This window comes from Bos mutus, chromosome 15 (assembly GCF_027580195.1).
Source record: "Bos mutus isolate GX-2022 chromosome 15, NWIPB_WYAK_1.1, whole genome shotgun sequence".
In the NCBI taxonomy this organism is placed as follows: Eukaryota; Metazoa; Chordata; class Mammalia; order Artiodactyla; family Bovidae; genus Bos; species Bos mutus.
The window spans coordinates 17,426,600-17,449,934 of NC_091631.1; the positions used below are offsets into that span (position 1 = coordinate 17,426,600).

The 23,335-nt window shown below is 48.2% G+C and overlaps 1 protein-coding gene across 1 annotated transcript in view; it reads left to right on the forward strand.

The window, feature by feature from the left end:
- The window catches only part of ABTB2 (ankyrin repeat and BTB domain containing 2), a 187,255-nt gene that overhangs the window by 120,896 nt on the left and 43,024 nt on the right, over window positions 1–23,335 (forward strand). The window contains 3 exon segments of the mRNA XM_070383573.1: window positions 15,634–15,780; window positions 22,996–23,132; window positions 23,134–23,210. Of these exon segments, the coding sequence (XP_070239674.1) occupies window positions 15,634–15,780; window positions 22,996–23,132; window positions 23,134–23,210 (361 nt within the window).

Consider the following 23,335-nt stretch of genomic DNA (forward strand, 5'->3'; position numbering starts at 1 on the left):
GATTCACTGTATCCACCAGGTCCAGGCCATCATGGTGGGCGGATCACTCGCCAGCCTTGTAAACTAACGCTCTGCTTGTCTATGTGACGTTTATAGCCCCGTGGGGAGCTGGCTTTTTAATGAGCCTAATTTGAGACTCTAAGTAGGAGTTTGTAAAACAAACAGGGAGGGACTCCGGCCAAAGCCTGAAGAAGTACACAGGGTCACGTCCAGCTCTGCAGACGGGCCACGGCTCTAGGCACCCAGGGCCGCGGACAAACGCACTCCCCAAGGACAGGCCTCTCTTCCCAGGCAGCATGCCGCAGAAACCCCTGGGGGCTTAGCAAGACCTTCCCATTTGGCTTCTGCGTGGAAGGCACAGGGGGTTCCAGCTTTCCTGGCGGGAGGAAAGGAGCGGGCCTGTGGTGCACATCCAGAGCTGGATGTCAGTAGACCAGATGGCCTGGTTGCTCCCTGACTGAATGATAGACCCATAGTTAGCCCTCCAAGGCCTCTGGGAGCCAGAGTCTGCAACCCACAGACACCTGTGAGGAAATGCCACCTCTTCCTGCTGCTTTAGTTCAGTTTTTGTGAACACCCGGTCCTCAAATTCAGAATGAGATGATGCCAACGTCTATCATGAGGCCGTTAGAGTCACCTCTCTCTGGCAGGTTCCACGTGGATATTCGAGGCTCAGTTCTAGGGCTGGGACCACAAGCAGGGGTCCTGTCAGTGCTCAAGCGCTGGGGTTTGATGTGACCAGGAGGCCACTGCCCACGGTGAAGTCATATCGTGGGACTCTCCTGACTTACCTAAAATAACAGCACTTGGTACTGTGAGCCTTTAGAATGGAGTGTGCTGTAGCCATTGAGAGGGATAACGTGAAATCATATTTGGGGCCTTGGAAAGATGTCTGTGAAATATTAAGTGGAAAAGGGTGATTAAAGTATTAATTTCTTAAAAGTATGCAAGCATGCAGAAAAATATGCACGCACACTCCAAAGCAAAGTGCAAAAAGATATTAAACTATAATGTCAATGGTGATTATTTCAGGGTGGTAAAATTACTATTTTTATTCTCTTCTTTTTGCCTTTCAGCATTTTTTTAAATGGAAATAAGCTGTGGGGATTCTGCCGTGGTAGGACTCCATGCTCTCATGCCCGAGGGCACGGGTTCAATCCCTGGTTGGGAAACTAAGATCCCACAAGCCATGTAGCATGGCCAAAAGAAAAGAAAAAAGTCTGTGAGTGGCGTTCTGCTGATAGATGGTCTGCCAGGAAGATTCCCCGGTGAAGGGAGATTCCAGCCCTTATGCTGAACAAAATGAGAGCTGGAGTTGCTGCAGTCATGTCAGGCTCATGGGGAACTAGACCACATGGGCCAGAATACTCTGTTCTTAGCAGAGTTCCTGTCTGGCATGTGCACGGTCAGTGCCACAGAGAGGAGGCGGTGAGCTCACATTTTCAATCTCTATAGAGATGCAGGGGCCCTGCATCAGACTCATGATATGATTTCATTTGAACAAACGGTTCCATGGTTTAAAAAAATTTTTTTTGCAAACTAATGATTTGCAGAAACCATCTGTACTAGAAAAGTTACTTCATCTGCAAGTCAGAGAAAACTACTATGGTGATCTGAATTGTGACCCTCCAAAATTCACTGGAGCTTCCCAGGTGCTAGTGGTAAAGAAGTGGTAAAGAAGCCGCCTGCCAGGGCAAGAGACGTAAGAGACACAGGTTCAATCCCTGGGGCGGGAAGATCCCCTAGAGGAGGGCTTGGCAACCCACTCCAGTGTTCTTGCCTGCAGAATCCCATGGACAGAGGAGGCCTGGTGGGCTACAGTCCATGGGGTCGCAAAGAGCTGGACATGACAGTAGCGACTTAGCACACACTCATGCACACAAAATTCATAGGTTGAAGTTCTACCCCCCAGCACATCAGAATGTGACTCTGTTTAAGGTAATTAAGGTAAAAATGAAGTCCTGTGAGTGGGCCCGAATCCAGTCCGACTGGTGTTCTTATAAAGGGTGATCAGGGCACAGACACGCAGGGAAGACCACATGAAGACCCAGGGTGAAGACAGCCCAGGAGAGAGGCATCAGAGGAAGAAAGCAGCCCTCCCCACACCTCGATCTCAGACGTCTACCCTCCAGAACTGTGAGAAAACAAGCTTCTGTTGTTCACGCCACCTGCTCTGTGGTATTTTTCTCCTGTAACAAGTTCAGAGATTGGCAGTTGCTGGTGGTAGCTAGCTTGCTCAGCGAGATGGTCAGAGACCCAGGCTCTTTCTACTTTCTGCTCTGCCATCCTCAGCACGTAGGCTCTGGTCTTGTCCCTTCCTGTAGCTCCACGCCCTGCATGGTGGCCTGCCTCCCGGAGGCATAACGGCTGCTGCTGTCCTTCAGACAGCGTGTCACATTTAAGACCAGGAAAAACACGAAGGTCCTGCAAGCTGGACAGCCTTTTAGATAGGGAAAAGCAGCACTCTCCAGAACCCCCGATGTCCTGAGTTTGTGTCTCATTGTCCAAAATCATGTTGCACAGCTGTAAAGGAGTCTGGGAAGGGGGCCCCCCAGGCTTGTACTGCAAGTCATCCTGGGTAGTATCAGGGTTCTCTTAGCCAGGGAGAAGGACAACATTGGATAGGTCACTGAGAACATCAGGCAATTTCAAATATCCGGATAATAAGCTGAAAGTTTTCATGCATCTTGAAGATGGGAAGATCATGGGCTCCTGGGAGAGAGCCAGTGAGGTTTGGGTGTCCCTGTCCTGAGAATGAGCTTTCTGTGGGGACATCCATCCCTGCACCTCCTCCCCACCTTCAGCCCACCCCGTGTTGTGTGATGTTGCCCAGCCACGAGATGACCAGGGACTGTTTGCAACTCATAAAGTCTGTTCAGTGCCTTTAGTGTTCTTGGAGTAAGCAGGGGCTTTGTGAAGCATCCTGTTATTTTTCTTCCCTTGCTGATGATGACGGCACGTAGCAAAAGCCCTCTCTTCAAATTCCTTATAAGCTTCTAGTACCTACTGCAGAGCCCTCTCCTCTACCATTTCTTACGGTGCCTTTTGCTATCTGTCTACATGTTTTTCCTCTCCTCTAGTGTCAGGGACCTGGGTCTTACCTCTGTATTTCTAGCACTAAGCTCAGTGTAATTAATAGACATGTGATGAAGGTTTGAGTGGGTGAATGAGTGATGGGAAAAGCACAGTGCTAACATTCCCTGAGCCTACTTAGATACTTGTTCCTTATTTGAAGTCATCAGTCCACCTTGGGACAGAAGGTCCCATGGCCTTAGAGTATGTGTTCTCAGTCTGTGGGTTTTAGCTACCTGCAAGCTGCCCTTCCTGGGGCGGGAGGGCAGGGTGGTTCATGGGCATGCCCATTTGTGCCATATATGAGCTGATGAGGGAGTGACTTCCACTCTGGGCTCTGGTGTCCCCAACCCACTTGGCATGGGGATGTCTTTTGTTGGCCCAGATTTTAAAGCATGTGTTGAATTCTCTCATTCTTTGTGAATTACCTTTTGGAGCCATAACAACTGAGACTGAAATTTGCCAACTGGTTTAATTTCATCCGGAAACATCACCAATTTTAAAAGTAGTCCAACATGTTTTTCACTTCTCTGGTCTTAAAAATGATTCCTTAATGAATTTTAGTTCCAAAATTTTATCTCCATCTTTGATGTTTAAGTGCTTAGTGCAAAAGCTTAAAAGGAATGAGCAGCTTTGTTGAAATAAGAGTCAAAGCAGTAGCCCAGGTGGATTTTTATACTGTGAATTCCCTGACAAAGAAGATGTCTTCAGCCTTCAGTGGGGTTCTCTAATCTAACTCCTTCCCACCCCTTTCCACACTGCTGCCCGATTTATCTGTCTCAGTGTGTGTATGACCCTATCATTCACTTGGTGAAACCCCTTCAATGAGTCCTCCTTGCTCTCAGGACAGAGTCCCAGCCCCTTAGATTCCTGGTCACTGGAGGTGACCAGTGTCCACCTCCCTGGTTCCTCCCCAGGAGGCCTGTTACACACGCCCATCCCTTCGAGTTACCCTCTGCATCCCTCTGAGGGGCTCTGGATTAGTAGTGAGGTGGACAAGCGCAGACCTGGGGCCTGATCCCACCTGACACCTGTTTTTTTGTATAGCCTGCAAGCCAGTAATTAGTTTTATATTTTTAAATGTTTGAAAAAGTATTAAAAGACTAGTTTGTGACACATGAAGGTGATATAAAATTCCACATCTGTGCCCATGTGGAGACTTCCCTGGTGTCCAGTGGCTAAGACTCCACACTCCCAAATGCAGGGAGCCCAGGTTGATCCTTGATGAGGAAAGTAGACCCCACATGCCACAACTAAGAGTTTGAATGCTGCAACTAAGACCTAGAGCAGCCAAGTAGTGTTTTTTTTAATTACTTTAAAAATAGGGAAGATTATCTTTTAAAAATCTGTGCCCATGTGTTTATGTGTATGCGCATTACACTGGCAGAGTTGAGCAGTTGTAGCCAAGACCCGCACAGCCAAAAGTATTTACTCTCTGACCCTTTGCAGGAAAAGTTCACTGATCCCAGCTTCATATTGGCTCCAAGGGTGGGTGGAGGGAGGACAGTGATCTCCCTTAGCCACCTCCCAGGCTGCCCCAAATAAACACATAGTCTAAGTATGAATAACGTGCTGACTCTACAAATACAGCTTCATGGCAAGTCCCAGGGGACCCCTCCCCAGCCTATCACTGCCCCAGATCCTCCCTATACAGGCCCTTCGCCTGCTTGAAAGCCCCATCCAACTGACGTCCACTCACCAGCTATGTCTCTTCCTTCAGGAAGCCTTCCTTGACTACTCGGCCTACATAGTCCACTTAGATTCCCTCCTCTGGCTCTTTGGTCCAACTCCATGTAGCCCTTTTCCCATATTATTGACTTGGCTGGTTTACTGTCTGCCCTTCTTCACTAGACTGCAAACATCAAGAGGTCGAGACAATGTCCTGTTTACTTTTCAATCCCCAGAACTTAGCCTCTTCTGGCAGATTATTAGGTCATCAGTAAACAGAAGAAGGGAGTGAATGAATGCAGAGTAAATGATCCATCTGTGGTGAGTAAAGCATAACTCTCTATCAGCACAGGCCTTTAGGTAAATAATGGGATAGGTTGGCCTTGGGTCCCTTACTTCCTGCAAATAGTGATATTACTTTTATATGGAATCTGATGACTTTATCCCAAAGCCATTGGCCCTGGAAATCAGTGAAGTCTTTTATAAGAATATCCCATTTATTACATGTTTGCTATGTTTCAGGCATTTTGCTAAATTCTTACATAACTTCTAATTCTCAAATAATCCTGTGAACTAGGAGCTATTATTAGGCCTATATCAGTTCAGTTCAGTCGCTCAGTCGTGTCCGATTCTTTGCAACCCCATGGACTACAGCACATGAGGCTTCCCTGTCCATCACTAACTCCCAGAGCTTGCTCAAGTTCATGTCCATCAAGTTGGTGATGCCATCCAGCCATCTCATCCTCTGTTGTCCCCTTCTCCTGTCTTCAATCTGTCTCCACATCAGGGTCTTTTTCAATGAGTCAGTTCTTCACATCAGGTGGCCAAAGTATTGGAGTTTCAGCTTCAGCATCAGCCCTCCCAATGAATATTCAGGTTTGATTTCCTTTAAGATTGACTGGTTGGATCTCCTTGCAATCTAAAGGGACTTTCAAGAGTCTTCTCCAGCACCACAGTTCAAAAGCATCAATTCTTCAGTGCTCAGCTTTCTTTATGGTCCAACTCTCACATCTATACATGACTACTGGGAAAACCATAGCTTTGACTAGATGGACCTATATACAGATGAACAAATTGAGGCTCAGAGAAGTTAAGTAACTAGTCCAAAGTTACACAGTTAATAAGATTCATAGCTGAGTTTTAAACCTTCTTCCCTCTGATTCATGTTCGTAAATCACCTGAAAGATCTAAACCAAAGCAGGTTATATTTTTAGAGGGGCTCTAGCACAGTACATTTCTGACTAATGTGCTCATATTCTATTAATAAATATCTTGGCCATCTGCCCTGGACTTTATGATGCTTGCCTCTTTTTTCTTAATCCCCAAGGAATGACTTGTGCTCAGGCTGATTTATCCCTCTCCTTCCTTTGGGCTGACACGTGGAGACGTCTTCCACCCGCCTCTTTTACCTGCTGGCAGCACTGCTCTCGCTGGGATGTAGCTCAGGGATCACTCCCAGGAGGAGCTTTGCCTTCCCTCCCATCCGTGCGCCCACCTTTGCCCCCACCCCAGCAATGGCAGTGGCAAGCCCCCCTTTTCACGCTTGGTGATTCCTGTGACATTAAGATTTCCCCCAGCTCTCCCCCCAGCTCTGGGACCTCTCAGTCCTGGCACTTTGCAGCTTCTACTGGCGGCTGAGGCCACTGTGTGGGTAGGTGCGTCATGATCACACAGGTTCAGTGTGTACACGGCTGGGCCGAGTGTTAGCAGGATGCCACAGGAGATGGCTCCTCCGTCACCACCATCTGGCCAGGTAAAGGAGCTGGCCTTTAGCGAGGCTGATTCTTGGAATGAAACTTGCAGCAACTTCTGAGTTTCTTTTCCTTATTTTTTTTATTAACATTTATGTAAAACAATTAGGTTTTTTTCTATTTGCTTTTTGTGCCTCCATGAGCTCACAACAGTTGTAATAATGGTTTTATGTTTATTAAAATACGTATGTTCATTTTTTAATCAGTAGAAAAAAAAGTATGATGACTAATGGAGGGAAAAAAACCACCTCAAATTCTCCCGTGCAGGAATAACTTTTACATTAAATGACCTTTGTTCTGGGCTCTTTATAAGTAATTAGATCATAGTTTTGTTTTTTTCCAAAACATTCATTTGTTTTCTTATATGAAAACTTAATTTCCGTTAACTTTCTGCCATATTTGAAATTATAGATATTCCTGTACTCAGAAGAAATGATCTGTCATTCTCTTCTCCTTCTAAGTATATCTCCCCCGTCTCGTCCCCTATTTCTCTTATAACAGTCACTTTTTACAACACCAATAAATCAAATTTGTATAAAGTTTAGAAAGTGTAGTAGTTCAAAACCTTCTTATACCCCTAGCATAGAGAGAACCGCTCTCGCCGTGGTGATGTGTGCATGAGCTGGGGGAAGGGTTGATATTTCAGGGTGATGACTGTGTGTGTTTGCATGTTAAATGTGCTGTTGCCTTTATACAAATGTGGATGGATGTTGTCCTTGGCTCACAGGAACTGGCGTGCTCAGTCACCATGGGTCAAGGACGGCATTTGACAAAGGACCATGGTCACGTGGTGGGTTTTCCTTTTTTTTAAGAGGTGGCAGTTGCAAGATTCAGGCTTCCTGGGTCACTCAAGTTCTTGATGCTTTACATCAATACTTTGGAGATAGGCCACCCAGAATCTCTTAAAAAGTACTCTAAACACCGCAGGGATCTTATTCCACAGGAAAAAGCTCAGTGGTCCACGTGTGAGTTCTGCACTCCATACTGCCCCATGTTGTGACTGGTGCTGAGTTTTCCAGAGTTCACCTTTAGGTTTAATTTCCTGAAATTGATCTGCTTGGTTACTCTGGCTTTACTCTCTTGCAAAGGAGGGAAATGGCAATGAACAGGCTGCATTTTGTTACATCTTTACTTCAAAACAATTAAGCAGCCAGTCATGATCTTAACTCCTTCTTTTAGGGGTGTATTCATACTCTGGGTCTGGGATGGAACTGATATGAACTTTAATTAAACAAATCACCAAAATGCCTGTGAGGTGGCATTCCTAGTGGAGATTTCATGTTCACCCCCCACTGCTTTGTTGGTCTGTTTTTTTTTTTTTCCTCTGGGGGCCCCTCTCTCCATCTAAATCTTCACCCTGCTTGGAGCCGCCTGGGAATTGGGTGAGCCAGTCCTGAGTTCAGAGGTGCTGCTGCCAACTGGAGGGAAGAGAGGCAGCCCAGGGCCAGCTCCCCAAGCTGGAGCCCCACCAGCAGGCCCAAGACTGTCAAGGATTCCAAAGAGAGATGAATTCCAGCCCAGTATTCACTGTGAGGTTTGCTTTTTTTACCATTTCTTTTTTTTAACCATCTTTTTAAAGAGAATTTGGTTCTGGCAACAAGCATGTTGCACTTCATCAGCCTTTGATCTTGCCCTGGGTCCTCTGGCCCCTGGCTCCCTGGGCAGTCATAAACCGTTATTATTTTCACGGTTTAATGGCAAGCTCCCAGCCCTCTGGGCCTCTCTTAACCAGAAGACCACCTTCAGCCCTGGTGGCGTTCTGATAACTTAGAGTGGAGTGTTAACCAGAGCATGGCTATGTTTGCTTTTAATTTCCTGACCTTGAGGAAGAAGGGGAAAGGGCAGTCCTAATGGGACTGGTAAGCAGTGAAGAAATCTCCTATCCCTGAGCTTGTGGACAGAGCCCCATGGGAGAGGCAGTGTGGACTCGAAGGATGGGCAGGCTGAGTCTGAATCCCACTTCCGCCACTAACTTGGTGACCTTCGCCAAGTGACCAGTGCCATCCAAACCACAGTGTCCCTCACTGGTAAAAAGGGGCGAGTAACAGTACTGGCCGACAGTGATGAGACCACTCCCAGGGTCTTCACAGGGGCTCAAATGCTGCTTCATCTGACTGGTAGTGCTGCCCGTGTGGGGTCAGCCATCTCCATTACTAACTCGTGGGTCAAACCTGCTTCCCAAACTCAACGGGGACCCCACTCTTCTCTCTTCCCGTCTCCCCACCTTTGCTCCTCTCTTGAACTCTTGGGCCTCACAGGATGGTGCTCTCATCTTTAGGTGGGTGCTGGCTGAGAATGACACGAGAATTTGATTTCTCTTGAGGAACCATTTTTACAGGGAAGACTGATAGTTCATCAAGTCAGCAGATTTCATTCCAGTTCTAGGTTTTCCTCCTTATTTCCTTCATCTTTCCCCTGTTTCAATACTCCTCCCCCAATCTCTTTGAACTTGGACTATCAGGAGAGACACCATTCAGTGAAGTGGGTTTTTTTTTTTTAATCAACTGTCCTTATATTCCATTTGGGTCTCTCTGGAAAATATTCCGGCTTTAACTCTTCAGCACTTTGTTCAGTGTGACTAATATACAAAAACTGGGCATTAAATGTACTATATATAAAACTCCAGATCGGAGAATGGAAACACTTTTTTAAAAAAATTAAAATGGCTGGATTATGTGAGCTATTTGGAAACTGTTCAGTGGGGCAATATAATTTTTATTTTCAGAAGCTTATGGATTGAACCCCACCCAAGCTTCCAGCTCCTAAGAAAACTGGCAAAAAGATGCCCTGCCAAGTTTCCTCTCAAGGGCAGTAAAAGAGCAATCCTCTGCATCCTGGGTTTCATTTTAAAGAAGCAGGAGACAGACAGTGGCCTTTGCTGTCTTCACAAATGAGCTTCCCTGAGGCGGCTAGCGAGTCAGGGGAAAGTGTGTAGGAGCCGGGGACAGGAGAGGGTGCTAGGCACACGGGCTTGCACAGGTCTCTGGCTCCACCACAGTCACAGCTCCCTGGAAACAACATTTGCAAGTCTGCACAGAGCTCTGGGAATGGAATGTCAAGTTGAGGGGACAGTTAAGTTACAGTCTTGATGACCTTTTTAAAATTTTCCCACTTTTAATTTTATTATTTATTTTTAATTGATTGCATTACAATATTGGTTTGATATCTGTCATACATCAACATGGATTAGCCATTGGTGTCCCTCCTGAACCCACCTCCCACCCTTTCCCACCCCTCTAGGTTGTTACAGAGCCAATTTCTATTGGCTATTTATTGTATATGTGTTAGTATATACTTCCGTGCTACTGTCTCCATTCGTCTCACCCTCTCCTTCCTCCCACCCACCCTTGTCCAGAAGTCGGTTCCTCTATGTGTGCGTCTCCATTGCTGCCCTGCGAATAGGTTCACCTTGATGGCCTGTTGATGACTGGTCGTAAAAACTGAACTGTAAATCTATCTAGTTTTCACAAAAGAAGCTTATCTTTACATTACAATTTTGTGTGTATATGTATGTATGGGGAGAGAGTGTTGTTATAACTGGGGGAGAATGAAATCATAGGAAATAATACTATCAGGGCCTATTTGTTGCCACTGTTGACAATTCAGAAGTTAAATAGTGAAATGAAAGTAGGGGAAAAGGTTTTGAAGTGTATACTTTAGTGCTGCATCAGACTTAAGAGGCCATCCAACTGACCACCTTATCTTACAGAGAAGAGAATGAAATCCCCATTGATTTGGTGTTTGGGCTGAGTCCTGCTTCTGAAAATCCTTAGCACTGAAGGTCTGGTCTGTCAACCCAGTGTGCAGTCCACTGGCTTCTGCCTTGTTGCTTCCTTGCTTGGAGGAACCAGCACCTCTGCAATCTGAAACCCAGCTTGAATTCCTGGTTGACTACCAGAAAGAAGGCAGGACTCGTCTTCTAGGTCCTGAATTTCCCATCTGACTCTATGGCGCCCTCTCTGGGGACTGGTGGAGAATCACCTGGGAAGGAACCTGAGACTGAAGCAGAGCCAAGTGACCAAACCCAGAAAACAGCTTGAGAAACCAGGATCAGGTGTGCGTAGGCTTCTTAACTCTGCTGATTTCTTGAGAATGCTGGGAATTTCCCCCTTTACTGGCAGAATTATTTTCATGCCTAAGTATCACAGAGAGAAGAATATTATCTATTCTTATCTGTGGAAAGGTCTTTGAACCTATTCAGGAGCTGGGGAGTCATTGAAGAGTTTAAAGCCAGAGAAAAGAAGAGTGTGTATCCAGAGTAACGCTAGTTACTTGGGCTTTCCAGGTGGCGCTAGTGGTAAAGACCCCACCTGCCAGTGCAGGAGATGTAGGAGACGCAGGGGGTTCTATCCCTGGGTCGGGAAGATCCCCTGGAGTGGATATGGCCATCCACTCCAGTATTCTTGCCTGGAGAATCCCATGGACAAGGCAGCCTGGGGGGCTACAGTCCGTGGGGACATGACCGAAGCGACTTAGCACCCACGGCCAGAGTAAGGGATGTCAGGGTGAGATGGAGGTGGGAGACAGGAGGGGCCGCTTGCAGGATCCAGAGGGAAGCCCGAACCAGCAGTGACAGAGTTTTGAGATAGGAAGGTGTGAGAGCAGCAGGACTTGGCGGTTGGTTGGATGTGTGGGGGAGGAGGGAGAGAGTTGATAAGAATGACTCATAGGTCTGTCCTTGGGCAACTGGGTGGATGCGGTGCTGTGCTCAGAGAAGGGACTGGCGGCTTTGGGGAATGAGATAATGAGTTCTGAGATTCAAGGGTTGGGCAACCTGCTTGAGAAAAATGGAGTGACGGAAGATTGTGATTGTGTGTGTAGATTGAGAAACCTAGAGGCTTCGCATAGAGCCAAAGCAGATGGGGTGGAACCTTGTTTCAACAGAAATGCTGATTTTGGAGATGAGAGAGGCAGCGGATGCTTGGATCTTGTCTACTTCTTCCCTGCTTCTCACGAAGTAGTTCATTTCACGGCAATGATCTGAGCCATGCATGTGGGTTTTCTCTGTAACTTTTACAGTGTTCAATAGGGATTGATTTGGGTGTCCTTATTAACTAGTAAAGGAATAAAGGTTTCACTCGGACTTGCTTTCTTTTCCATCATGACTGAAATAAACAGTTTTTTCTAAGGATTTTAGTAAAGGGAAGGGGGATGCTTTGCCTTTCTTTTGTTTTTTGTTTTTGTTTTTTTGGAAAGCCCTTTTTCCAAAATAACCTTGCCCCAGGCCCATGTCATAAAGCTGGGAATTTCTGTGGGCAAAGAAGTCACAGTGTTGAGAGAACTTAAGGCAAACGTTTTCCATCTCCAGTGAGAACGGCTGAAGAACAGGCTTGTGTGGGAGAGAGAAGAATTTCACATTGACCAAAAAAAAACCTTTCTTAGGGGACAGACTCAGCAGATTCAGAAGGCAAGCTGTGGAACTGCGTTCTGGAAAAATCAAGGGGAATGAGAGATGGCCTTCTGTCTGTAGAGCTTCATGTGAGGCCTCCGGGGATCCTTGGCAGGTGGTGCCTGGAGACACATTAAAAAAAGAAAGTTGTATTTCTGGATCTTTATATTTCCTCCTCTCAGACTCCAGGCCCAAACAGAACAGAACCCCTTTTCTTGCACACATCCTCATTCTCTAACTAAAGGACAAGGTGGTCAAAGTTAGGACATCATTTTTATTTCAACATCTTGAGACTCAAGAGATTGACATCTAGCCCCAGTTCAGTTCCTGACCCTCAATAACCTTGGGAAGATCACTTAACTTTGGGGGCGGGGGCCTTGGTTTTCTCATCTATAAGATGGGTGCAAACATTACCTCATGAAGCCTTGGGAATTGAATGTGATCTTGCATACACAGTTACCACAATCCTGGCACATAGCGAGCCTGCTATAAAAGTCAGCAGTGGCTATTACTGATAATGACCGCCCTACCTCCCTTGAAAGGAGAATAAATTACGTACTCGGTGTTAGAAGTCTCTTAAAAGCAAAAGGTACTATGCAAAAGCTGTGATGCCATCAGTTACTATTATTAATAAGAGGCTCGTAATTACCTTTGCCACAGTATTAAGTGAAAGCCCCTTTGGGTGGGTGATGACTGGGAAAGTGGGAACAATTATTAATGGAGTTGTCAGCTCTTGTTACTAGATCCACTGACATAATATTTCTCTCTGGGAATCCTTTCACAAATCAGCTGACCTTCCTATTCCCTTGCCCTAAGCACTGTAAATTTGATCCACATGTCCCCGGCATTGTTTCTGTGGATTAATAATGAAGAGAAGGGGGAGAGTGAGGCCTGCATTAGGACCTCTCGTTGCATAGAGACTCTCCCAAATGTTTGGGCTGTCCGTGGGGTTGAGCTTTTTTAGTTGAGGGGGTGGGTGGGTGGGGGTTGTCTTTTGTTTTACTTGTTTTAATGCCCAGAGCCAGCCCTTCCTAATGTGTTTGGGTCCTCAGCTGTCAGGGAGAGGTTCCCCTTTGGGGACCCACTCATACCCTCGTCCTCCCACTGGAAACAGAGCTTTGATGCCCTGCTTTGCCAGGTCAGTCACCACTGCCATCCTGGAAGGGTCGAAGGGAGACTCAGGGCGCAGGTCTCAGGCACACAGCAGGGCAGAGAGGGAGCGCAGAGGAGGCCTGGAGGCGGGGTTGGGGGAAGAGCAGGCTAGTGGGGCAGGGCTGCACGGCAGCTGAACCTTGAGACTGGTCAAAGTCCGCTGCCAGGATCTGGCAGGAGGAAGACTTCCCTGTGTGTGAGGCCCAGCACAGGGACTTCTGGAGTGAACCGAGCAGGAAAACAGCCCTGAATCAGGACAGCCATAGGTGAGCTTGGTGGTGTGAATCTGGGCTCACAGAGGGGTGAAATGCATATATTCTAGGGCCAGTCAGACCTGGATTCAAATCCCAGCTCTGCCACTTAGTACAGCAAGTTATTAAAACTCTCTGCACAGTATCTAAAATGGAGACAGAGGTGCCTACCTTGTTGAAAGAATAATACATGAAGTCTGCGTTCCCAACACATAGGAAAAATACCTGTAATAGCAACTGAAGAGCCTTTAACTCTGAACCTCACAGCAGTCCAAGCGTTGACATTCACCAACTCAAGTCATTCTGCACTGCCACACTGTAAGCTCAGTAGCCTTTGTTATCTGTAGTTACGTGAGGAATCTGAGGCACAGAGAAGTGAAGTAACTTGCCCAAGATCACACAGCTGGTTCAGTGACAGAGCCAGAATCATGAACCCAAAGGCTCCAGCTCCAAGGCCCTGTCTTAAGCTCTTTGCTGCGGGACCCATGGCTGTTGTCATCCTTGTGACAATTTCTGTGGGCAGGATAGGGAATCCTAGCCCAGATTTGGCCACATCCCAGGGGCTCTCCCATTATCTCAAGGAATTTTAAGAGATTTTTCCCAAAGTGACTGATTAAATTCCTGTGGGTATTTTGCTTTTTCAAAAAAAAAAAAGTTCAAGGGGGTTGGACAAAGATGCCTTGATCAAAGAAATAGTGGTTATCAAAAACTGGGAATCTCTGTGGCTACATGCCTCAACAACCAACACCTCAGTTTTAAGCCAGTCTGATTTTGCTTCTCTGGTGTTTTCAAAGAAGCCACACAGTGAGTTGAAGAAATTTACACGCTGTCACCCTCTGGGATTGATTCTGACAGCTCGGCTCCTCTGTTGTTGAAGTGCTAATGAAAAACACTAATTGGCCTTGGCCAGTGGCTGGAGTGGGGGAAGCCAGCATCCTTTTTTCTGGTTTCTCTTAGTCCTGTTCTTGGCTTGGAGAAGGAGAAGGGGGTGGTGTGTGGGCAGCATGAGGAAGTGAGAGGACTCCGGGGGTGATGCTGGCCTTTGGGTGGGCGGGGTGGACCTTTGTATCTGATTCCCCATTCCCTGAGCAATGTGAGGACAACGCCGGGTCTCTTTGTCACCCTGGAATCCTGAAGACCGCACAATGCCTGGGAAGCACTCTGAATATTCAGTGAGTGAAGAGGGGAAGGGATGAGTGAATGCTTGTGTGGCCCACGGGTGTCTGGAGGCCAGTTCCTTATGCAGCTTCAAGAAGGGGTGATCTCCACCGCTTTAAACCGCATGTGCAGGTGGACCACCCCGCCTTCTGGCTCCCGCAGCACCGGCCACAGTTAAACGTCAGCTGTCCTAAGTGGAACCTTGCAATTGGCCCACTCCACCAGATGGGAAACAGGGCTGTGGATTTCCAGCTTTGCTTCCTTCCTCAGGCGACTTGTTGATAAAAGACATTTTCACATACTGAGATATAAGGAAGTCATTCTGGCTTATACATGAGTTAATTTGATTTTTTTGTTGCTGTTTGTTTGTTTATTTGGCAGCTCTGGGTTTTCATTTTGGCATGTGGGATCTTTAGTTGTTGCAGCATGCAGGATCCAGTTTCCCGACCAGAGGTCGAACCTAGGCCTCCTGCATTGGAAGCTTGGTGTCTTAGCCACTGGGCCACCAGGAAAGTCCCTAACTTGAATTTTATGCTAACCAAAATAACCTGTGGCCTATCAAACATACACTGTACATCTGCTTTAATTGCTGAAGAAAAGGGCACATTGACCGGAAGCAAATAATGTCTACGTTAAAAATAAAGTTTAAGGACTTCCCTGGCAGTCCAGTGGTTCAGAGTTCACTTCCAGTGCGGGGGTGGGGGCTCGATCCCTGGTTGTGGAACTAAGATCCCACATGCTAAAACACTGAAACATAAAACGGAAGCAGTGTTGTAACAAATTCAATGAAGACTTTAAAACTGGTCCACAGCCAAAAAAATCTTTTTAAAAAAATGGAAAAATAAAGATGAAATGCCCCTCTTCCTGGGATGCTGCTACTGGCTCTCCCTGGATGATGAAGACTCCCTTCCCAGGTGCAAAGGCCTTAATGACTCTGTGTACATGCCGGTCTGTTCTTTTCTTTTTCTTTTCACACTTTGAAGAGATGTAACACTGACTTGTTTAATATTCTTTATTCTGACAAGGTACAAAACTGTGCTGAAGACTCTGCTTCTCTGAAGCAGTTTCTCAGAGTAATCTGGGCAGCACACTTCTAGGGTAGTCCTCCATTTGGCTCAAATAAAACTATTTTATTCTTATCATCGATTGTTTATTGATTATACTCACTGACATCCACCTTGTCTCCCCACAGGTGTCCTCTCCCTCCCCGCATACTTCAGCCCCTACAACGGGGGGTCCCTGGGCCACGACGAGAGAGCCGACGCCTACGCGCAGCTGGAGCTCCGGACCCTGGAGCAGTCCCTCCTGGCCACCTGTGTGGGGAGCATCTCTGAGCTGAGTGAGTGGAGCCCCCACAGCCCGCTGGCCCCGAGGGAGAGGTGGGGAAGAGCCCGCCTTCTGGGTCCTGGCTTCCTCCTCCTCTGCCCGTGTCCTGCCTTCTCCGAAAACTGTCCATCCTTTAAGGCCAGAGGTTGCAAACCAGTGGCCCACACTCATGCGTGGATTGACCAGGAGGTGCCTTTAATCACATCCAAACCCAGATCTCTGGTTTCTCTAGAGAAATCAGACCATCTGACACAACTGTGCCCCAGCCCTGAATGCTGGTGATCAGGGGAGCCGAGCGGTAGCTAAGGGGACAGCAGGCGTTCCCTTCATTGTCACATACCTCGGTATCTCATAGCTGACCTGTCTCACGCATTTATTTTACCTGCCTGGCCCCAAAGACTCTGAATTTATAGCCAGTGTTAGAAAGAACGCATGTCCTGAAGCCTCAACATAAAAAAAAGAAGAAAAAAGCAGAACTTCTCTGGCTGGCAGAAGGCGGGTGTGGTCTGCGGACTCAGCCCTGCTGCGCCCTGGGCATCCCCCAGGACCTCGGGGCTCTCTGAAACACACTGGGAAACCCATGGGTCTAGGTCATTACCGCTTGACAGCTGCTTCAAAAAAGTGTGTTAGGAGGCCAGAGATCCCCGTGCCCCCAGTCTCTCCCTCTCGTTATCCCGATTATTTGAGCAATCAAACTGCACTCTCAGCCTCCTCAGTTCTCCCTTCCTGTGTCATAAGCCCACCCAGCAGAGGGTGGGCACACCCTCCCGGGGTCGTAGCACACAGCGTGGAAACAGATGGAGTTTCACTCTGCTCCTGCCTTTTCCGCTTGTGATTTCTCTGAGGTTTCTGGCCCCTGAATAGTGAATGGCAAGCCTTTCTGCTTCTTTAGGACACAGCTTCCTCCTTCCTGCCCCCAGCCTTCCTTCCCTCCCAGGACAGGAAGTAAAGGTGCCTGGTTCAAGGTCACAGAGCAGATTGGTAAAAGGGCTGGTTCAGAAAGCGGGACTTCAGGCTCTTTGTCTCCTAGGGGCATTCCAGCATGGCCACCTGGGTCCCCTGCCCCTTGGGACCCCTGCAGGAAGTGGGCTTGGGTGTGTGGGCTGTCTTTGGAGCTACGCAGAGTCTGTGTGATGAACTCTCCTGGCCCGAGGACAATGGGGAACATATGTAGGCTTCAGTCCACTGGAGAGCACTTGGGTTTTGTTTCACATTCGGAACATTGTGAGCACTTAGTGTATGCAAGGCACTGTATAAAGCACCTTAGTCACGTGATCTCATTTCCTCTGCAGAACAGCTCAGCAGTCCTGGTGAGGGAACTGAGGCTTCAAGAGGAAAAGTCATTGCCCCCAAGTCAGACTGCTGATTGGAAGAATCCAAGTGAGGGCTTGACTCCTGCTGTGTCTAGCTTTAGCAAAGCTCTGAATTACTTAGGGCTATGGTTTGCTATAGCCCATAGGGTCGCAAAGAGTCGACTCAAGTGACTTAGCACACACTCACGCATGGGCTTCCTAGACGTGGCTAACGGCCCAGCCACCAGCATCTCAAGGCAGCTGAGGTCAAGATTGGAATCTGATCTTGACTTTTATCATAGAGCCCTTTGTTGTGGTAGTCTCCATGCCCGTTACAAACCACAGTCAGACACAAGGGGGGCATTCAGAAACTACTCTCAGGGGACAGGCTTGTCATCTTTCTGTCCTTGTCACTCAGCCCAGGGACCAAGTCCTGTTGTTTCTACCTTCTAAAACTATCCCGATTTTTGGTTTTCTCCTTTCAACACCTTCACTTCCAACAACTCAGCCCAAACCAGGGCTATTTAAAACCCAAATTGGATTATGTCACTCTGCTGCTCAGTATCCCCTCCATTCTCCCCATGGCTTTCCAACACACTCATGAAATCCGGGACTGGAGATGTCATCCATCTGGCTTCATCACCTACTATTCTTCTCTTGCTGACCGCCCTGCAAACCACCCTGGTCTCCTGGCCAAGATCCTCCCCCGCCAGGGCCTTTGCACTAGTCGTTCCTCTGCCCGTGACCGTTTCCCCCAGGTGCCCAATCATGGCACGTTCTCCAAATTTCTGCCAAATAACACTTACTAGACAGGCCTTGCCCACAAACCCTGCAGAGACTCCAGGTCCCACCCTCACTCCTCTGTGCCCCATCTTACGGCTTTGGTTTATTCCAAGCACTAATGGACACTTGGCAGGTGAGTAGTTGGTCATCTCGCCCATGTGATTAGAAAGTCACCATCACAAGAGTGCAGACCTTCTCTGTTGTACCCCTGGAGTACGTATCTCTAGTGTTGAGGACAGTATCTGAGCCATGTGTGTGTAGAAATGAATTCGCTGCGTGCTGAGTCACTCCAGTTGTGTCCAACTCTTGGTGACCCTATGAACTGTAAACCACCAGGCTTCTCTGTCCATGGGATTCTCCAGGCAAGAATACTGGAGTGGGTTACCATGCCCTCCTGCAGGGGATCTTCCCAACCCAGAGATCGAACCTGTCTGTCCTGCATTGGCAGGCAGCTTCTTTACCACTGGTGCCACCTGGGAAGCCCAATGAATCGTCTGTCACCCAGTTTTTGCCTCCTAAAGCCCACCTAGGATTGGTCCTTATCCTGGCTCAGCCATTCCTCAGGCCAAAGGTAAGAAGGATGCCCAGAGCATCTTTCACCAACGACCCAACTGGCTGTGTCATGTTGCACAACTCCCAAGCTCTCTCACTCTGAAACCAGTGTTTTTGCTAATCATCATGAAAGAGGAAGAAGCTGAAGGTGGAGGCAGATATTGCAGTTTTTCCCTCCGAGACTAAAGAACTTAATGAGGCTAGTGATACTTGGCACTGAGTACCTCGTCCCTGAGAGTTTAGCCCGGGTTTAACATGCATCCTCTCGCTGCACCTTGCCAGGACCAGCCTGCCAGGTAGGTCAGGAAGTCTCACTCTTGTATCTGCTGCACAGGGAGCTCCAGCCACTTGTCTTTTCCTCTGTCCCTCTCTACTTATGAGAATGTAAATGGGAGGGAATAAGAAAGAAATGAAACACTTTTTTAAAGGGAACCAGGTGGTGTGGGCCTCATTTTGGAGACAGTGTTAAATCCCAGGTTATCCCTGCTCTTTTTTTTTTTTTTTTTATTGCACCAGATCTTAGTTGCAGCATGTGGGATCTTTAGGTGCAGTTTGCAGACCCTTAATTGTGGTATGTGGGATCTAGTTCCTTGACCAGGGATTGAACCAGGCCCCCTGCATTGGGAGTGCAAAGTGTTAGGCACTGGGCCACCAGGGAAGTCTCTCCCCTGCTCTTTTTATCCAATGGCTCCAGATGGGCGTTAGACAGCCCAGAGGGAACCCATAGCACCTCTGATCAAGGCTCTCATGACTAGCAAGCAGAAAGGGTGTTTCTCCCTGCTCCTGGGTGTTCCTGGGCTTTAGACTGAAGTCTCATCAAGCTTAGGGTCAATTGATTCTCTAGTACAAAGACATGTCAGAAGCAGCTCTGAGAGCCCAGTTGTGCCAAACCAATAGCACAGCCCCGTTGGGCCACAGCTTCTCAAACTCACTGTGGTGATGGGCCAGGAGTGGTATATCCTCAGCTCTGTTGGGCTTCCCAAGTGGCGCTAGTGGTAAAGAACCTGCCTGCCAATGCAGGAGATGCAAGAGATGTGGGTTCGATCCCTGGGTTGGGAAGATCCCCTGGAGGAGGGTATGACATCCCACTCCAGTATTCTTCCTAGAGAATCCCATGGACAGAGGAGCCTGGCAGGCTACAGTCCATGGGGTCTCCAGAGTTGGAGATAACTAAAGCAACTTAGCATAGCTCTATTGCAAACTGAAACTTTTATAAAATAAAAAGGAATGTCTAGAAACACAAAATAAAGTGCAGGTCAGATGCAAGTCATCTTATTTTATTATTAGATTAAATAGGCATAAAAATCACTCTGTCAGGCTGCTCTGGAAATTTTTTCAAGCTCACTTTCAGTTTCTGAATTGAACTTCTGAACCAGTAACCACCAGTTTCACAGACCTGTTCCAGTCTGCAGACCGCCCTTCGAGTAAGCAGTGTTGCAATGCTCGAGAGCATGTGTTGGGTACACAGGGACCACAGTTCAAATCCTGACTGGTCCCCTCGCTGCTTGTGCCCCTGGACACATGTAACTTGTGTAAGCCTGTGTCCTCATCTATGAAATGGAAATGCCTCACTGATGGGGTGGTTGACTAGAGATTTTGTCGTATCTTTTCATGTCTGTCACGAAGCCTAGAAAATAGAAAGTGGCAGGGAGGACAGTCTCTCAGGGAGACCATCCAGAGCACGCGGCTGTCTTTGCCTGTTACACGGCGCTGCAGCGCAGCCTAAGTCTTTAGATGCCTGATCAGAGTTGTCTGCAGGCATCTGTTTTTTTGGTCTTTGAGAGAGACTGGCCACCTGCAGCTTGGCTTGGAGCGAAGTATCCAGGGTCTCCATCTCTAGTTCCCATGCCTTCATGGTTTTCTGAACTTTCAGGAAGCCTCTCTCTTCCTGGCTTCCCTTTTAGGGAATTCTTAGGAGACACCTCTGTCCCTTCCTTGACTTTCTTGCCTGCATTCTGGCTGGAAACGTGCTGCCACAGGGTCTACACCAGAAAGCGCAATAATCTTAAATGTAAAGAATGGTAACGACTTCTACCTTATCAAACTTTGAAATGATATTTCACCAAGGTTTCTTTGATGCTATCAGGGACTCTGAATTCTCCTCATGGTGCTGTGGTCGTGCCAACGGTTATGACATTCAGACCTGGAGATACGGGAGCCGGGTTTCAACTTATTGCAGCCAACGTAGCTCTGCAACTAGCTTCTGGGAGGCGGCTTGGCCTGGGGTTATTGGGACCAGTTTCTACCACCCAGGACCTGAGGGCAGAGCTGGGATTTGACATTGCAGGGCTGGACTCCTCCTGTCCTGGGAAAGGTGGAGAAGCACTTGACTGCAGGCAGAGGTCCTAGGAGAAAGAGCATGACAAGGTGGCCTGTAGTCTAGAAGGATAACAACAAAGGACAGGAATAATAATGGTGATGTATTTAACTTTACCAAGCCCTTTGTGCCAAGCATGATGTTAAGTCCTTCACGTTGGTTATTTATTTGAATTCTCAGAACTTGTGGTTAGAAGCAATTATTTTACAGATAAGGAAACTGAGGCTTTGATAAGTAACTTACAGAAGGCACACAGTTTGAAACCCAGGCAGGTCTGACTCTGGAATCTACGCTTTTAATCCACTTACCTGATGATTCTCAAATCTGACTGGACATTAGATTCAGCAAGGGAAGTTTTACAAACTATAGACACCTGGGTTCTGCCCCAGGCCAATTAAGTCAGTTTTGGGGATGGAACCAGGCAGGTATCAGGGACTCGGTGCTCTCAGCCCTCTTGGCCCTGGGATCTGGCAGGAGGCACCCAAGCTACAGCTGTGGGCTGAGCAGGGTCCGCTGTATATAGAGGAGTGAGGACCCAGGGGTGAGGGGACATGGAGGGCTCTTTCCCTGCGTGGAGGGCTCTAGTTCCAGGACTGTCACTGTCCCTGCTTGGAAACCAAATGTTGTCACTCTGGTGGCCATGGGAGGACTTGGCATCTGATGAGCTCAAGTCAAGTACCACCAGAAATGTTTCAGAATGAAGTGAATGTGTAAGGCTACGTTTTCATTCTTCAGATGTTTGCTGAGCACCTGTTGTGCAGTAGAACCTGTACAGGGCCCCAGGGATACGTGGAACAGGGTACTGGACCCAGATGCTCTGCAGGGAAGCTTAAGGGAATAAGTGAATGATTTATTTGGTCCTGCCAACATCAAATGACACTTCACCTGCCATAATAAAACCTGCTGGTTTCTCCCTCCATAGGTTCAGCTTTGCGCAGAGGCTTTCTATCCAGGGGGCTATCTGTGAGGAACTGCATGGGGGTGTAGGAAGCTGACCCGCAGGGGACGCTCCTCTGAGTTCTCAGGCCTGAGAAGAACGGAAGGCGCCACTTTTCCTAGAGCGAGGGGCCCGCGGGTGCCTGGGGTTGTTTCACCATCCTTTCTCAGCATTGTGGCCTCACACAATGATGGGATGTTTCCTGTCCTAAGCTGGTGGGGTGTTGAAAAGACTTGACTGGGGAAGAATCACAGCACAGGATATAGGAACCTGAGGACCCCACAACCTTCAGGAGGGCAGGCCGTGGCCTGGGCCTCCTCTCAGTTCATGGACTTTGGAGACACACAGATGTGGATTCAAATCTAGACTCCACCATTTACTTAACCTCTGGACACCGTGGTATCCCTGTGACCAGGGAAATGCATGAGGTCAGTAAATATTTACTTACTAGATGAACCTCAGTTTCTTCATCTGTAAAATGGGGATATACTTGGACCCCAGCAGTGTACAAATCAAATTAAATCCTTTTTCTAGAACAATGGAACACCCAGCACATAGTAAGCATAGTGGACAGTGGTGGTAAGAGTTTTCCTTGGGGCCATTAGAAAGGGAAGCCCTTTTCTGCAGAAGTACCTGCACTTCGGGGACTCCCCTGGTGGTCTAGTGGTTAAGAATCCGCCTTCCAATGCTGAGGATGTGTGTTCCAACTTTGGTCAGGAAACTAAGATCCTACATGCCACGGGGAAGCTAACCCCTCACTCCTCAACTACTGAGCCCGTATGCTGTAGAGCCCATGCTCTGCAACAAAAACCCGAGGGCCGCAACTGGAGAGAAGCCCCCCATTGCATCTAGAGAAAGCCCACACACCACAGCAAAGGGCCCACGCAGCCAAAAATTTTAAAAATAATTAACAAAAAAAGAAGTACTTGAACTGCCCCAGACAGCACGGGAAAGAACCACCACACAGCCTGGCACGGGAATTAGAGGCTGAGAGGAGAGGCCCAGAGAGATTCCCATGGTCGGAGCCGGGAGCAGGCCCGTGGGATGGTGGAGAGAGTGGGGATGTTGAAAAAGAAACTGTATTAGCATAAGGTCTGGTGGGGCCGGGCCCTGCCAAGTGTTTCATTGAACTGTTAGGGCAGGACTGGAAGTGAAAGGGAATCTAGATTGCTATTGTGCGTCTGGGTGACAGTTGCCACCTCCGCCTGCTGCCTCTGGGTAAACAGTAATTATGCATGCCGGCTTAGGCACTGTTCCTCTAGCCAGCAAGGATCCTTGGAAGAATGTGCACTGGCGACTCAAACGTTTTCTGTTTCTCCCGCTCTCTCCTGCCCGCCTCCCCGCCAGGTGACCTGGTCTCGCGCGCCATGCACCACATGCAGGGCCGCCACCCGCTGTGTCCAGGCTCCAGCCCCGCCCGCCAGGCCCGGCAGCCGCCCCAGCCCATCACCTGGTCCCCCGACGCCCTCCACACACTGTACTACTTTCCTGCGGTGTCCACAGATGGAGTCCATGGAGAACCCCAACCTGGACCCCCCGAGGATGGCGCTGAACAATGAACGGTAGGGCTCTGCCTTGGGCTGCGTACCTGGTGGGCCACGCGACCCCGTGTGCGTGTGGAGTGCCTGACAAGGTGGCCGAAGAGCCCTGACCCTGGCCTGTTTGCCTGTGGGGAGGTGGCCTGACA